General features: G+C 47.7%; 1 protein-coding gene across 2 annotated transcripts in view; it reads right to left on the reverse strand.

Annotated features, from left to right (window-relative positions):
- The window catches only part of DNAI7 (dynein axonemal intermediate chain 7), a 62,230-nt gene that overhangs the window by 24,427 nt on the left and 18,992 nt on the right, over positions 1-18,811 (reverse strand). Inside the window, exon 4 of one of the 2 annotated variants that reach the window (XM_069762821.1) lies at positions 16,010-16,114. In XM_069762821.1, coding sequence (XP_069618922.1) covers positions 16,010-16,114 — 105 coding nt within the window. Of the gene's footprint in view, positions 1-518; positions 751-16,009; positions 16,115-18,811 lie in introns of those variants that run through there. The other variant, XM_069762822.1, reaches the window with a different exon arrangement.

Genomic DNA, 18,811 nt, shown 5'->3' on the forward strand with positions numbered 1-18,811 from the left:
AAGAATGCAGGGTGCAGAGGGTGTAGAGAGCAGGGGACAGAGAAGAATGCAGGGTGCAGAGGGTGTAGAGAGCAGGGGACAGAGAAGAATGCAGGGTGTAGAGAGCAGGGGACAGAGAAGAATGCAGGGTGCAGAGGGTGTAGAGAGCAGGGGACAGTGAAGAATGCAGGGTGCAGAGGGTGTAGAGAGCAGGGGACAGAGAAGAATGCAGGGTGCAGAGGGTGTAGAGAGCAGGGGACAGAGAAGAATGCAGGGTGCAGAGGGTGTAGAGAGCAGGGGACAGAGAAGAATGCAGGGTGCAGAGGGTGTAGAGAGCAGGGGACAGAGAAGAATGCAGGGTGCAGAGGGTGTAGAGAGCAGGGGACAGAGAAGAATGCAGGGTGCAGAGGGTGTAGAGAGCAGGGGACAGAGAAGAATGCAGGGTGCACTCCTCCCATTTGGCACAGGTATATTTAGTTAGCAGGTGAGTGCACAGTAAGGGGTCCAGCCCATTTCTGCTCTCACTGATTGCTCCTTACATTTTGGTGTTGGTGCTGTGTGGCGGCCATTCTTGCTGTGGTTTTGTACTGGTGGGGCGGCGCGGTCTGGAGTCTTGCAGCATGGGCGCTGTGGGGCACCAGGCCCTCTGCCCTGCCTGTGCATTGCCGCTGTGGCGGTGGTCGGCTCCGCTCCGTGGGGGCAATGGGGACTCCTTTTATTTGGTGTTTGCGCTGTGTGGCGGCCATCGTTGCTGTGGTTTTGTGCTGGTGGGGCGGCGCGGTCTGAAGACATGGGCCGTCTGCCCTGCCTGTGCATTGCCGCTGCGGCGGTGGTTATCGCGCGGCTCCGCTCTGTTAGGGCGGTAGGACCCACTACGAGGTTTGCCGTGACGTGGCAGTGGCCTTCATACAGACTGTTCAGAATGTTAAACTAAGAACTTCATGTTCAGTTATATATGTAGATTGTGAGCCCTCGCGGGCAGGGTCCTCTCTCCTCCTGTACCAGTTGTGACTTGTATTTTTCAAGATTATTGTACTTGTTTTATTATGTATACCCCTCCTCACATGTAAAGCGCCATGGAATAAATGGCGCTATAATAATAAATAATAATAATAATAATAATATATAATTTTTGCCTGGCGGCATTAGAGCAGCGACTGTGTTTCGGGGGTGCGGGTCATGCGCTTTTTCGGGTCATGTGCTCTTTTTGGTATATAAATAAGGATGATTATTATTATGGTGCTGATGACAGACTTGTGCTGTTATGTCTCCCCCTGGTGGTGAATACATAACACTACAAGCTGAAGAACTAGGGCACATGTACCATCTATATTACATACATTGTGTGCTGCTGCACTCAGGACACAGAGAGCATCTATATAACATACAGTGTGTGCTGCTGCACTCAGGACACATGTACCATCTATATTACATACAGTGTGTGCTACTGCACTCAGGACACATGTACCGTCTATATTACATACATTGTGTGCTGCTGCACTCAGGACACAGAGAGCATCTATATAACATACAGTGTGTGCTGCACTCAGGACACATGTACCATCTATATTACATACAGTGTGTGCTGCTGCACTCAGGACACATGTACCATCTATATAACATACAGTGTGTGCTGCTGCACTCAGGACACAGAGAGCATCTATATAACATACAGTGTGTGCTGCACTCAGGACACATGTACCATCTATATTACATACAGTGTGTGCTGCACTCAGGACACATGTACCGTCTATATAACATACAGTGTGTGCTACACTCAGGACACATGTACCATCTATATTACATACAGTGTGTGCTGCACTCAGGACACATGTACCATCTATATTACATACAGTGTGTGCTGCTGCACTCAGGACACATGTGCCATCTATATTACATACAGTGTGTGCTACTGCACTCAGGACACATGTACCGTCTATAACATACAGTGTGTGCTGCTGCACTCAGGACACATGTGCCATCTATATTACATACAGTGTGTGCTACTGCACTCAGGACACATGTACCGTCTATAACATACAGTGTGTGCTGCTGCACTCAGGACACATGTACCGTCTATATAACATACAGTGTGTGCTGCACTCAGGACACATGTACCATCTATATTACATACAGTGTGTGCTGCTGCACTCAGGACACATGTACCATCTATATTACATACAGTGTGTGCTACTGCACTCAGGACACATGTGCCATCTATATTACATACAGTGTGTGCTACTGCACTCAGGACACATGTACCGTCTATAACATACAGTGTGTGCTGCTGCACTCAGGACATATGTACCGTCTATAACATACAGTGTGTGCTGCTGCACTCAGGACACATGTACCGTCTATATAACACAGTGTGTGCTGCTGCACTCAGGACACATGTACCGTCTATATAACATACAGTGTGTGCTGCACTCAGGACACATGTACCATCTATATTACATACAGTGTGTGCTGCTGCACTCAGGACACATGTACCGTCTATATAACATACAGTGTGTGCTGCTGCACTCAGGACACATGTACCGTCTATATAACATACAGTGTGTGCTGCTGCACTCAGGACACATGTACCGTCTATAACATACAGTGTGTGCTGCTGCACTCAGGACACATGTACCGTCTATATTACATACAGTGTGTGCTGCTGCACTCAGGACACATGTACCATCAATATTACATACAGTGTGTGCTGCTGCACTCAGGACACATGTACCATCTATATAACATACAGTGTGTGCTGCTGCACTCAGGACACATGTACCGTCTATATAACATACAGTGTGTGCTGCTGCACTCAGGACACAGAGAGCATCTATATAACATACAGTGTGTGCTGCTGCACTCAGGACACATGTACCGTCTATATAACATATAGTGTGTGCTGCACTCAGGACACATGTACCATCTATATAACATACAGTGTGTGCTGCTGCACTCAGGACACATGTACCGTCTATAACATACAGTGTGTGCTGCTGCACTCAGGACACATGTACCGTCTATATTACATACAGTGTGTGCTGCTGCACTCAGGACACATGTACCATCAATATTACATACAGTGTGTGCTATTGCACTCAGGACACATGTACCGTCTATAACATACAGTGTGTGCTGCTGCACTCAGGACACATGTACCGTCTATAACATACAGTGTGTGCTGCTGCACTCAGGACACATGTACCATCTATATAACATACAGTGTGTGCTGCTGCACTCAGGACACACGTACCGTCTATATAACATACAGTGTGTGCTGCTGCACTCAGGACACATGTACCGTCTATATAACATACAGTGTGTGCTGCACTCAGGACACATGTACCATCTATATAACATACAGTGTGTGCTGCTGCACTCAGGACACATGTACCGTCTATAACATACAGTGTGTGCTGCACTCAGGACACATGTACCATCTATAACATACAGTGTGTGCTGCTGCACTCAGGACACATGTACCGTCTATATAACATACAGTGTGTGCTGCACTCAGGACACATGTACCGTCTATAACATACAGTGTGTGCTGCACTCAGGACACATGTACCATCTATATAACATACAGTGTGTGCTGCTGCACTCAGGACACATGTACCGTCTATAACATACAGTGTGTGCTGCACTCAGGACACATGTACCATCTATAACATACAGTGTGTGCTGCTGCACTCAGGACACATGTACCGTCTATATAACATACAGTGTGTGCTGCTGCACTCAGGACACATGTACCATCTATATAACATACAGTGTGTGCTGCTGCACTCAGGACACATGTACCGTCTATATTACATACAGTGTGTGCTGCTGCACTCAGGACACATGTACCATCAATATTACATACAGTGTGTGCTATTGCACTCAGGACACATGTACCGTCTATAACATACAGTGTGTGCTGCTGCACTCAGGACACATGTACCATCTATATAATATACAGTGTGTGCTGCTGCACTCAGGACACACGTACCGTCTATATAACATACAGTGTGTGCTACTGCACTCAGGACACATGTACCATCTATATTACATACAGTGTGTGCTGCTGCACTCAGGACACATGTACCATCTATATAACATACAGTGTGTGCTGCTGCACTCAGGACACATGTACCGTCTATATAACATACAGTGTGTGCTGCTGCACTCAGGACACATGTACCATCTATATAACATACAGTGTGTGCTGCTGCACTCAGGACACATGTACCATCTATATAACATACAGTGTGTGCTGCTGCACTCAGGACACATGTACCATCTATATAACATACAGTGTGTGCTGCTGCACTCAGGACACATGTACCATCCATATAACATACAGTGTGTGCTGCTGCACTCAGGACACATGTACCGTCTGTATAACATACAGTGTGTGCTGCTGCACTCAGGACACATGTACCGTCTATAACATACAGTGTGTGCTGCTGCACTCAGGACACATGTACCGTCTATATTACATACAGTGTGTGCTGCTGCACTCAGGACACATGTACCGTCTATAACATACAGTGTGTGCTGCTGCATTCAGGACACATGTACAGTCTGTATAACATACAGTGTGTGCTGCTGCACTCAGGACACATGTACCGTCTATAACATACAGTGTGTGCTGCTGCACTCAGGACACATGTACCGTCTATATTACATACAGTGTGTGCTGCTGCACTCAGGACACATGTACCGTCTATATAACATACAGTGTGTGCTGCACTCAGGACACATGTACCGTCTATATAACATACAGTGTGTGCTGCTGCACTCAGGACACATGTACCGTCTATAACATACAGTGTGTGCTGCACTCAGGACACATGTACCGTCTATAGCATACAGTGTGTGCTGCTGCACTCAGGACACATGTACCGTCTATATAACATACAGTGTGTGCTGCACTCAGGACACATGTACCGTCTATAGCATACAGTGTGTGCTGCTGCACTCAGGACACATGTACCATCTATATTACATACAGTGTGTGCTGCTGCACTCAGGACACATGTACCGTCTATAACATACAGTGTGTGCTGCTGCACTCAGGACACATGTACCGTCTATAATATACAGCGTGTGCTGCTGCACTCAGGACACATGTACCATCTATATAACATACAGTGTGTGCTGCTACACTCAGGACGCATGTACCATCTATATAACATACAGTGTGTGCTGCTGCACTCAGGACACATGTACCGTCTGTATAACATACAGTGTGTGCTGCTGCACTCAGGACACATGTACCGTCTATAACATACAGTGTGTGCTGCTGCACTCAGGACACATGTACCATCTATATAACATACAGTGTGTGCTGCTGCACTCAGGACACATGTACCGTCTATATAACATACAGTGTGTGCTGCTGCACTCAGGACACATGTACCGTCTATATAACATACAGTGTGTGCTGCTGCACTCAGGACACATGTACCGTCTATAACATACAGTGTGTGCTGCTGCACTAAGGACATATGTACCATCTATATAACATACAGTGTGTGCTGCACTCAGGACACATGTACCGTCTATATTACATACAGTGTGTGCTGCTGCACTCAGGACACATGTACCATCAATATTACATACAGTGTGTGCTGCTGCACTCAGGACACATGTACCGTCTATAACATACAGTGTGTGCTGCTGCACTAAGGACACATGTACCATCTATATAACATACAGTGTGTGCTGCTGCACTCAGGACACATGTACCGTCTATAACATTCAGTGTGTGCTGCTGCCCTCAGGACACATGTACCGTCTATAACATACAGTGTGTGCTGCTGCACTAAGGACACATGTACCATCTATATAACATACAGTGTGTGCTGCTGCACTCAGGACACATGTACCGTCTAACATACAGTGTGTGCTGCTGCACTCAGGACACATGTACCGTCTATATAACATACAGTGTGTGCTGCACTCAGGACACATGTACCGTCTATATAACATACAGTGTGTGCTGCTGCACTCAGGACACATGTACCATCTATATTACATACAGTGTGTGCTACTGCACTCAGGACACATGTACCGTCTATAACATACAGTGTGTGCTGCTGCACTCAGGACACATGTACCATCTATATAACATACAGTGTGTGCTGCTGCACTCAGGACACATGTACCATCTATATAACATACAGTGTGTGCTGCTGCACTCAGGACACATGTACCGTCTATATAACATACAGTGTGTGCTGCTGCACTCAGGACACATGTACCGTCTATATAACATACAGTGTGTGCTGCTGCACTCAGGACACAGAGAGCATCTATATAACATACAGTGTGTGCTGCTGCACTCAGGACACATGTACCGTCTATATAACATACAGTGTGTGCTGCTGCACTCAGGACACATGTACCATCTATATAACATACAGTGTGTGCTGCACTCAGGACACATGTACCATCTATATTACATACAGTGTGTGCTGCTGCACTCAGGACACATGTACCATCTATATAACATACAGTGTGTGCTGCACTCAGGACACATGTACCATCTATATAACATACAGTGTGTGCTGCACTCAGGACACATGTACCATCTATATTACATACAGTGTGTGCTGCTGCACTCAGGACACATGTACCGTCTATATAACATACAGTGTGTGCTGCTGCACTCAGGACACATGTACCATCTATATTACATACAGTGTGTGCTGCTGCACTCAGGACACATGTACCATCTATATAACATACAGTGTGTGCTGCTGCACTCAGGACACATGTACCATCTATATAACATACAGTGTGTGCTGCTGCACTCAGGACACATGTACCGTCTATATAACATACAGTGTGTGCTGCTGCACTCAGGACACATGTACCATCTATATTACATACAGTGTGTGCTGCTGCACTCAGGACACATGTACCGTCTATATAACATACAGTGTGTGCTGCTGCACTCAGGACACATGTACCATCTATATAACATACAGTGTGTGCTGCTGCACTCAGGACACATGTACCATCATATATAACATACAGTGTGTGCTGCTGCACTCAGGACACATGTACCGTCTATATAACATACAGTGTGTGCTGCTGCACTCAGGACACATGTACCGTCTATATAACATACAGTGTGTGCTGCTGCACTCAGGACACATGTACCGTCTATATAACATACAGTGTGTGCTGCTGCACTCAGGACACATGTACCGTCGATATAACATACAGTGTGTGCTGCTGCACTCAGGACACATGTACCGTCTATAACATACAGTGTGTGCTGCTGCACTAAGGACACATGTACCATCTATATAACATACAGTGTGTGCTGCTGCACTCAGGACACATGTACCGTCTATATAACATACAGTGTGTGCTGCTGCACTCAGGACACATGTACCGTCTATATAACATACAGTGTGTGCTGCACTCAGGACACATGTACCGTCGATATAACATACAGTGTGTGCTGCTGCACTCAGGACACATGTAACGTCTATAACATACAGTGTGTGCTGCTGCACTAAGGACACATGTACCATCTATATAACATACAGTGTGTGCTGCTGCACTCAGGACACATGTACCGTCTATATAACATACAGTGTGTGCTGCACTCAGGACACATGTACCGTCTATATAACATACAGTGTGTGCTGCTGCACTCAGGACACATGTACCATCTATATTACATACAGTGTGTGCTGCTGCACTCAGGACACATGTACCGTCTATAACATACAGTGTGTGCTGCTGCACTCAGGACACATGTACCGTCTATATAACATACAGTGTGTGCTGCACTCAGGACACATGTACCGTCTATAGTATACAGTGTGTGCTGCTGCACTCAGGACACATGTACCATCTATATAACATACAGTGTGTGCTGCTGCACTCAGGACACATGTACCGTCTATATAACATACAGTGTGTGCTGCACTCAGGACACATGTACCGTCTATAGCATACAGTGTGTGCTGCTGCACTCAGGACACATGTACCGTCTATAACATACAGTGTGTGCTGCTGCACTCAGGACACATGTACCGTCTTTAACATACAGTGTGTGCTGCTGCACTCAGGACACATGTATCGTCTATAACATACAGTGTGTGCTGCTGCACTCAGGACATATAACATACAGTGTGTGCTGCTGCACTCAGGACACATGTACCATCTATATTACATACAGTGTGTGCTACTGCACTCAGGACTCATGTACCGTCTATAACATACAGTGTGTGCTGCTGCACTCAGGACACATGTACCGTCTATAACATACAGTGTGTGCTGCTGCACTCAGGACACATGTACCGTCTATAACATACAGTGTGTGCTGCTGCACTCAGGACACATGTACCGTCTATAACATACAGAGTGTGCTGCTGCACTCAGGACACATGTACCGTCTATAACATACAGTGTGTGCTGCTGCACTCAGGACACATGTACCGTCTATAACATACAGTGTGTGCTGCTGCACTCAGGACACATGTACCGTCTATAACATACAGTGTGTGCTGCTGCACTCAGGACACATGTACCGTCTATAACATACAGAGTGTGCTGCTGCACTCAGGACACATGTACCGTCTATAACATACAGTGTGTGCTGCTGCACTAAGGACACATGTACCGTCTATATAACATACAGTGTGTGCTGCACTCAGGACACATGTACCGTCTATAGCATACAGTGTGTGCTGCTGCACTCAGGACACATGTACCATCTATATTACATACAGTGTGTGCTGCTGCACTCAGGACACATGTACCATCTATATAACATACAGTGTGTGCTGCTGCACTCAGGACACATGTACCGTCTATAACATACAGTGTGTGCTGCTGCACTCAGGACACATGTACCGTCTATAACATACAGTGTGTGCTGCACTCAGGACACATGTACCATCTATATTACATACAGTGTGTGCTACTGCACTCAGGACACATGTACCGTCTATAACAAACAGTGTGTGCTGCTGCACTCAGGACACATGTACCGTCTATAACAAACAGTGTGTGCTGCTGCACTCAGGACACATGTACCATCTATATAACATACAGTGTGTGCTGCACTCAGGACACATGTACCATCTATATTACATACAGTGTGTGCTGCTGCACTCAGGACACATGTACCGTCTATATAACATACAGTGTGTGCTGCTGCACTCAGGACACATGTACCGTCTAACATACAGTGTGTGCTGCTGCACTCAGGACACATGTACCGTCTATAACATACAGTGTGTGCTGCTGCACTCAGGACACATGTACAGTCTATAACATACAGTGTGTGCTGCTGCACTCAGGACACATGTACCATCTATATAACATACAGTGTGTGCTGCACTCAGGACACATGTACCATCTATATTACATACAGTGTGTGCTGCTGCACTCAGGACACATGTACCATCTATATTACATACAGTGTGTGCTGCTGCACTCAGGACACATGTACCGTCTATATAACATACAGTGTGTGCTGCAGCACTCAGGACACATGTACCGTCTAACATACAGTGTGTGCTGCTGCACTCAGGACACATGTACCGTCTATAACATACAGTGTGTGCTGCTGCACTCAGGACACATGTACCGTCTATAACATACAGTGTGTGCTGCTGCACTCAGGACACATGTACCGTCTATATAACATACAGTGTGTGCTGCACTCAGGACACATGTACCGTCTATAGCATACAGTGTGTGCTGCTGCACTCAGGACACATGTACCGTCTATAACATACAGTGTGTGCTGCACTCAGGACACATGTACCGTCTATAGTATACAGTGTATGCTGCTGCACTCAGGACACATGTACCGTCTATATAACATACAGTGTGTGCTGCACTCAGGACACATGTACCGTCTATAGCATACAGTGTGTGCTGCTGCACTCAGGACACATGTACCATCTATATTACATACAGTGTGTGCTGCTGCACTCAGGACACATGTACCGTCTATAACATACAGTGTGTGCTGCTGCACTCAGGACACATGTACCGTCTATAACATACAGTGTGTGCTGCTGCACTCAGGACACATGTACCATCTATATAACATACAGTGTGTGCTGCTGCACTCAGGACACATGTACCATCTATATTACATACAGTGTGTGCTACTGCACTCAGGACACATGTACCGTCTATAACATACAGTGTGTGCTGCTGCACTCAGGACACATGTACCGTCTATAACATACAGTGTGTGCTGCTGCACTCAGGACACATGTACCATCTATATTACATACAGTGTGTGCTACTGCACTCAGGACACATGTACCGTCTATAACATACAGTGTGTGCTGCTGCACTCAGGACACATGTACCATCTATATAACATACAGTGTGTGCTGCTGCACTCAGGACACATGTACCGTCTGTATAACATACAGTGTGTGCTGCTGCACTCAGGACACATGTACCGTCTATAACATACAGTGTGTGCTGCTGCACTCAGGACACATGTACCGTCTATAACATACAGTGTGTGCTGCTGCACTCAGGACACATGTACCGTCTATAACATACAGTGTGTGCTGCTGCACTCAGGACACATGTACCGTCTATATAACATACAGTGTGTGCTGCTGCACTCAGGACACATGTACCGTCTAACATACAGTGTGTGCTGCTGCACTCAGGACACAAGTACCGTCTATAACATACAGTGTGTGCTGCTGCACTCAGGACACATGTACCGTCTATAGCATACAGTGTGTGCTGCTGCACTCAGGACACATGTACCGTCTATATAACATACAGTGTGTGCTGCACTCAGGACACATGTACCGTCTATAGCATACAGTGTGTGCTGCTGCACTCAGGACACATGTACCGTCTATAACATACAGTGTGTGCTGCTGCACTCAGGACACATGTACCGTCTATAACATACAGTGTGTGCTGCTGCACTCAGGACACATGTACCGTCTATAACATACAGTGTGTGCTGCTGCACTCAGGACACATGTACCGTCTATATAACATACAGTGTGTGCAGCTGCACTCAGGACACATGTACCATCTATATTACATACAGTGTGTGCTGCTGCACTCAGGACACATGTACCGTCTATAACATACAGTGTGTGCTGCTGCACTCAGGACACATGTACCGTCTATAACATACAGTGTGTGCTGCTGCACTCAGGACACATGTACCGTCTATAACATACAGTGTGTGCTGCTGCACTCAGGACACATGTACCGTCTATATAACATACAGTGTGTGCAGCTGCACTCAGGACACATGTACCATCTATATAACATACAGTGTGTGCTGCTGCACTCAGGACACATGTACCGTCTATAACATACAGTGTGTGCTGCACTCAGGACACATGTACCATCTATATTACATACAGTGTGTGCTACTGCACTCAGGACACATGTACCGTCTATAACAAACAGTGTGTGCTGCACTCAGGACACATGTACCATCTATATAACATACAGTGTGTGCTGCTGCACTCAGGACACATGTACCATCTATATAACATACAGTGTGTGCTGCTGCACTCAGGACACATGTACCATCTATATAACATACAGTGTGTGCTGCACTCAGGACACATGTACCATCTATATTACATACAGTGTGTGCTACTGCACTCAGGACACATGTACCGTCTATATAACATACAGTGTGTGCTGCTGCACTCAGGACACATGTACCGTCTAACATACAGTGTGTGCTGCTGCACTCAGGACACATGTACCGTCTATATTACATACAGTGTGTGCTACTGCACTCAGGACACATGTACCGTCTATAACATACAGTGTGTGCTGCTGCACTCAGGACACATGTACCGTCTATAACATACAGTGTGTGCTGCTGCCCTCAGGACACATGTACCGTCTATATAACATACAGTGTGTGCTGCTGCACTCAGGACACATGTACCATCTATATAACATACAGTGTGTGCTGCTGCACTCAGGACACATGTACCGTCTAACATACAGTGTGTGCTGCTGCACTCAGGACACATGTACCGTCTAACATACAGTGTGTGCTGCTGCACTCAGGACACATGTACCGTCTATATTACATACAGTGTGTGCTACTGCACTCAGGACACATGTACCGTCTGTATAACATACAGTGTGTGCTGCTGCACTCAGGACACATGTACCGTCTATAACATACAGTGTGTGCTTCTGCACTCAGGACACATGTACCGTCTATATAACATACAGTGTGTGCTGCTGCACTCAGGACACATGTACCATCTATATAACATACAGTGTGTGCTGCTGCACTCAGGACACATGTACCGTCTATAACATACAGTGTGTGCTGCTGCACTCAGGACACATGTACCATCTATATAACATACAGTGTGTGCTGCTGCACTCAGGACACATGTACCGTCTATATAACATACAGTGTGTGCTGCTGCACTCAGGACACATGTACCGTCTAACATACAGTGTGTGCTGCTGCACTCAGGACACATGTACCGTCTATATTACATACAGTGTGTGCTACTGCACTCAGGACACATGTACCGTCTATAACATACAGTGTGTGCTGCTGCACTCAGGACACATGTACCGTCTGTATAACATACAGTGTGTGCTGCTGCACTCAGGACACATGTACCGTCTATAACATACAGTGTGTGCTGCTGCACTCAGGACACATGTACCGTCTATAACATACAGTGTGTGCTGCTGCACTCAGGACACATGTACCGTCTATAACATACAGTGTGTGCTGCACTCAGGACACATGTACCATCTATATTACATACAGTGTGTGCTGCTGCACTCAGGACACATGTACCATCTATATAACATACAGTGTGTGCTGCTGCACTCAGGACACATGTACCATCTATATAACATACAGTGTGTGCTGCACTCAGGACACATGTACCATCTATATAACATACAGTGTGTGCTGCACTCAGGACACATGTACCGTCTATAGCATACAGTGTGTGCTGCTGCACTCAGGACACATGTACCATCTATATAACATACAGTGTGTGCTGCTGCACTCAGGACACATGTACCGTCTGTATAACATACAGTGTGTGCTGCTGCACTCAGGACACATGTACCGTCTATAACATACAGTGTGTGCTGCTGCACTCAGGACACATGTACCGTCTATAACATACAGTGTGTGCTGCTGCACTCAGGACACATGTACCGTCTATAACATACAGTGTGTGCTGCTGCACTCAGGACACATGTACCGTCTATATAACATACAGTGTGTGCTGCTGCACTCAGGACACATGTACCGTCTAACATACAGTGTGTGCTGCTGCACTCAGGACACATGTACCGTCTATAACATACAGTGTGTGCTGCTGCACTCAGGACACATGTACCGTCTATAGCATACAGTGTGTGCTGCTGCACTCAGGACACATGTACCGTCTATATAACATACAGTGTGTGCTGCACTCAGGACACATGTACCGTCTATAGCATACAGTGTGTGCTGCTGCACTCAGGACACATGTACCATCTATATTACATACAGTGTGTGCTGCTGCACTCAGGACACATGTACCGTCTATAACATACAGTGTGTGCTGCTGCACTCAGGACACATGTACCGTCTATAACATACAGTGTGTGCTGCTGCACTCAGGACACATGTACCGTCTATAACATACAGTGTGTGCTGCTGCACTCAGGACACATGTACCGTCTATATAACATACAGTGTGTGCAGCTGCACTCAGGACACATGTACCATCTATATAACATACAGTGTGTGCTGCTGCACTCAGGACACATGTACCGTCTATAACATACAGTGTGTGCTGCACTCAGGACACATGTACCATCTATATTACATACAGTGTGTGCTACTGCACTCAGGACACATGTACCGTCTATAACAAACAGTGTGTGCTGCTGCACTCAGGACACATGTACCATCTATATAACATACAGTGTGTGCTGCACTCAGGACACATGTACCATCTATATTACATACAGTGTGTGCTACTGCACTCAGGACACATGTACCGTCTATATAACATACAGTGTGTGCTGCTGCACTCAGGACACATGTACCGTCTAACATACAGTGTGTGCTGCTGCACTCAGGACACATGTACCGTCTATATTACATACAGTGTGTGCTACTGCACTCAGGACACATGTACCGTCTATAACATACAGTGTGTGCTGCTGCACTCAGGACACATGTACCGTCTATAACATACAGTGTGTGCTGCTGCCCTCAGGACACATGTACCGTCTATATAACATACAGTGTGTGCTGCTGCACTCAGGACACATGTACCATCTATATAACATACAGTGTGTGCTGCTGCACTCAGGACACATGTACCGTCTAACATACAGTGTGTGCTGCTGCACTCAGGACACATGTACCGTCTAACATACAGTGTGTGCTGCTGCACTCAGGACACATGTACCGTCTATATTACATACAGTGTGTGCTACTGCACTCAGGACACATGTACCGTCTGTATAACATACAGTGTGTGCTGCTGCACTCAGGACACATGTACCGTCTATAACATACAGTGTGTGCTGCTGCACTCAGGACACATGTACCGTCTATATAACATACAGTGTGTGCTGCTGCACTCAGGACACATGTACCATCTATATAACATACAGTGTGTGCTGCTGCACTCAGGACACATGTACCGTCTATAACATACAGTGTGTGCTGCTGCACTTAGGACACATGTACCATCTATATAACATACAGTGTGTGCTGCTGCACTCAGGACACATGTACCGTCTATATAACATACAGTGTGTGCTGCTGCACTCAGGACACATGTACCGTCTAACATACAGTGTGTGCTGCTGCACTCAGGACACATGTACCGTCTATATTACATACAGTGTGTGCTACTGCACTCAGGACACATGTACCGTCTATAACATACAGTGTGTGCTGCTGCACTCAGGACACATGTACCGTCTGTATAACATACAGTGTGTGCTGCTGCACTCAGGACACATGTACCGTCTATAACATACAGTGTGTGCTGCTGCACTCAGGACACATGTACCGTCTATAACATACAGTGTGTGCTGCTGCACTCAGGACACATGTACCGTCTATAACATACAGTGTGTGCTGCACTCAGGACACATGTACCATCTATATTACATACAGTGTGTGCTGCTGCACTCAGGACACATGTACCATCTATATTACATACAGTGTGTGCTGCTGCACTCAGGACACATGCACCGTCTATAAGAAACAGTGTGTGCTGCTGCACTCAGGACACATGTACCATCTATATTACATACAGTGTGTGCTGCTGCACTCAGGACACATGTACCGTCTATAACATACAGTGTGTGCTGCACTCAGGACACATGTACCATCTATATTACATACAGTGTGTGCTGCTGCACTCAGGACACATGTACCATCTATATAACATACAGTGTGTGCTGCTGCACTCAGGACACATGTACCATCTATATTACATACAGTGTGTGCTGCTGCACTCAGGACACATGCACCGTCTATAAGAAACAGTGTGTGCTGCTGCACTCAGGACACATGTACCGTCTATATAACATACAATGTGTGCTGCTGCACTCAGGACACATGTACCGTCTATAACATACAGTGTGTGCTGCTGCACTCAGGACACATGTACCATCTATATAACATACAGTGTGTGCTGCTGCACTCAGGACACATGTACCATCTATATAACATACAGTGTGTGCTGCACTCAGGACACATGTACCATCTATATAACATACAGTGTGTGCTGCACTCAGGACACATGTACCGTCTATAGCATACAGTGTGTGCTGCTGCACTCAGGACACATGTACCATCTATAACATACAGTGTGTGCTGCTGCACTCAGGACACATGTACCATCTATAACATACAGTGTGTGCTGCTGCACTCAGGACACATGTACCATCTATATAACATACAGTGTGTGCTGCTGCACTCAGGACAAAATGGCGGCGGTGTCTATGAGCGCTGCACTCTGTACTGACTGCAGCAATGCAGGGGTATTTCTTGCACCTTGGATCGATTCCGTTGATTTTTCTTCCACCGAGCCGCAGCTTCCAGCTTCTCTTCCAGCAGCACTCGGTGTTCTCCCAGCTCCTCCTCACGGTGCTCTCGCTGCTGTAATACGATGGGAGCAGAGATGTGAGCGATAATGACCAAATAATTATCTCTCCCTCTTATCTCCCCACCTGACCTCATCTGCAGACCTGCTCCTCAACCTCCGACCTCCACTACTAACACATAAAGCAGGCCGGCCTCTCTCCTTCTCCCACCTGACCTCATCTGCAGACCTGCTCCTCAACCTCCGACCTCTATTACTAACACATAAAGCAGGCCGGCCTCTCTCCTTCTCCCACCTGACCTCATCTGCAGACCTGCTCCTCAACCTCCGACCTCTATTACTAACACATAAAGCAGGCCGGCCTCTCTCCTTCTCCCACCTGACCTCATCTGCAGACCTGCTCCTCAACCTCCGACCTCCACTACTAACACATAAAGCAGGCCGGCCTCTCTCCTTCTCCCCACCTGACCTCATCTGCAGACCTGCTCCTCAACCTCCGACCTCCACTACTAACACATAAAGCAGGCCGGCCTCTCTCCTTCTCCCACCTGACCTCATCTGCAGACCTGCTCCTCAACCTCCGACCTCTATTACTAACACATAAAGCAGGCCGGCCTCTCTCCTTCTCCCACCTGACCTCATCTGCAGACCTGCTCCTCAACCTCCGACCTCCACTACTAACACATAAAGCAGGCCGGCCTCTCTCCTTCTCCCACCTGACCTCATCTGCAGACCTGCTCCTCAACCTCCGACCTCTACTACTAACACATAAAGCAGGCCGGCCTCTCTCCTTCTCCCAACTGACCTCATCTGCAGACCTGCTCCTCAACCTCCGATCTCTACTACTAACACATAAAGCAGGCCGGCCTCTCTCCTTCTACCCACCTGACCTGATCTGCAGACCTGCTCCTCAACCTCCGATCTCTCCTACTAACACATAAAGCAGGCCGGCCTCTCTCCTTCTCCCACCTGACCTCATCTGCAGACCTGCTCCTCAACCTCCGATCTCCACTACTAACACATAAAGCAGGCCGGCCTCTCTCCTTCTCCCACCTGACCTCATCTGTAGACCTGCTCCTCAACCTCCGACCTCCACTACTAACACATAAAGCAGGCCAGCCTCTCTCCTTCTCCCACCTGACCTCATCTGCAGACCTGCTCCTCAACCTCCGACCTCCACTACTAACACAAAAAGCAGGCCGGCCTCTCTCCTTCTCCCACCTGACCTCATCTGCAGACCTGCTCCTCAACCTCCGATCTCCACTACTAACACATAAAGCAGGCCGGCCTCTCTCCTTCTCCCACCTGACCTCATCTGCAGACCTGCTCCTCAACCTCCGACCTCCACTACTAACACATAAAGCAGGCCGGCCTCTCTCCTTCTCCCACCTGACCTCATCTGTAGACCTGCTCCTCAACCTCCGACCTCCACTACTAACACATAAAGCAGGCCGGCCTCTCTCCTTCTCCCACCTGACCTCATCTGCAGACCTGCTCCTCAACCTCCGACCTCTACTACTAACACATAAAGCAGGCCGGCCTCTCTCCTTCTCCCCACCTGACCTCATCTGCAGACCTGCTCCTCAACCTCCGACCTCCACTACTAACACATAAAGCAGGCCGGTCTCTCTCCTTCTCCCACCTGACCTCATCTGTAGACCTGCTCCTCAACCTCCGACCTCTACTACTAACACATAAAGCAGGCCGGCCTCTCTCCTTCTCCCACCTGACCTCATCTGCAGACCTGCTCCTCAACCTCCGACCTCCACTACTAACACATAAAGCAGGCCGGTCTCTCTCCTTCTCCCACCTGACCTCATCTGTAGACCTGCTCCTCCACCTCCGACCTCCACTACTAACACATAAAGCAGGCCGGCCTCTCTCCTTCTCCCACCTGACCTCATCTGCAGACCTGCTCCTCAACCTCCGACCTCTACTACTAACACATAAAGCAGGCCGGCCTCTCTCCTTCTCCCACCTGACCTCATCTGCAGACCTGCTCCTCAACCTCCGACCTCCACTACTAACACATGGAGAGAGGCCGGCCTGCTTTTTCTCCCACCTGACCTCATCTGTAGACCTGCTCCTCAACCTCCGACCTCTACTACTAACACATAAAGCAGGCCGGCCACTCTCCTTCTCCCACCTGACCTCATCTGCAGACCTGCTCCTCAACCTCCGACCTCCACTACTAACACATAAAGCAGGCCGGCCTCTCTCCTTCTCCCACCTGACCTCATCTGCAGACCTGCTCCTCAACCTCCGACCTCTACTACTAACACATAAAGCAGGCCGGCCACTCTCCTTCTCCCACCTGACCTCATCTGCAGACCTGCTCCTCAACCTCCGACCTCTACTACTAACACATAAAGCAGGCCGGCCACTCTCCTTCTCCCACCTGACCTCATCTGCAGACCTGCTCCTCAACCTCCGACCTCTACTACTAACACATAAAGCAGGCCGGCCTCTCTCCTTCTCCCACCTGACCTCATCTGCAGACCCGCTCCTCAACCTCCGACCTCCACTACTAACACATAAAGCAGGCCGGCCTCTCTCCTTCTCCCACCTGACCTCATCTGCAGACCTGCTCCTCAACCTCCGACCTCCACTACTAACACATGGAGAGAGGCCGGCCTGCTTTTTCTCCCACCTGACCTCATCTGCAGACCTGCTCCTCAACCTCCGACCTCCACTACTAACACATAAAGCAGGCCGGCCACTCTCCTTCTCCCACCTGACCTCATCTGCAGACC

This window comes from Ranitomeya imitator, chromosome 4 (genome assembly GCF_032444005.1).
Source record: "Ranitomeya imitator isolate aRanImi1 chromosome 4, aRanImi1.pri, whole genome shotgun sequence".
Taxonomy (NCBI): Eukaryota; Metazoa; Chordata; class Amphibia; order Anura; family Dendrobatidae; genus Ranitomeya; species Ranitomeya imitator.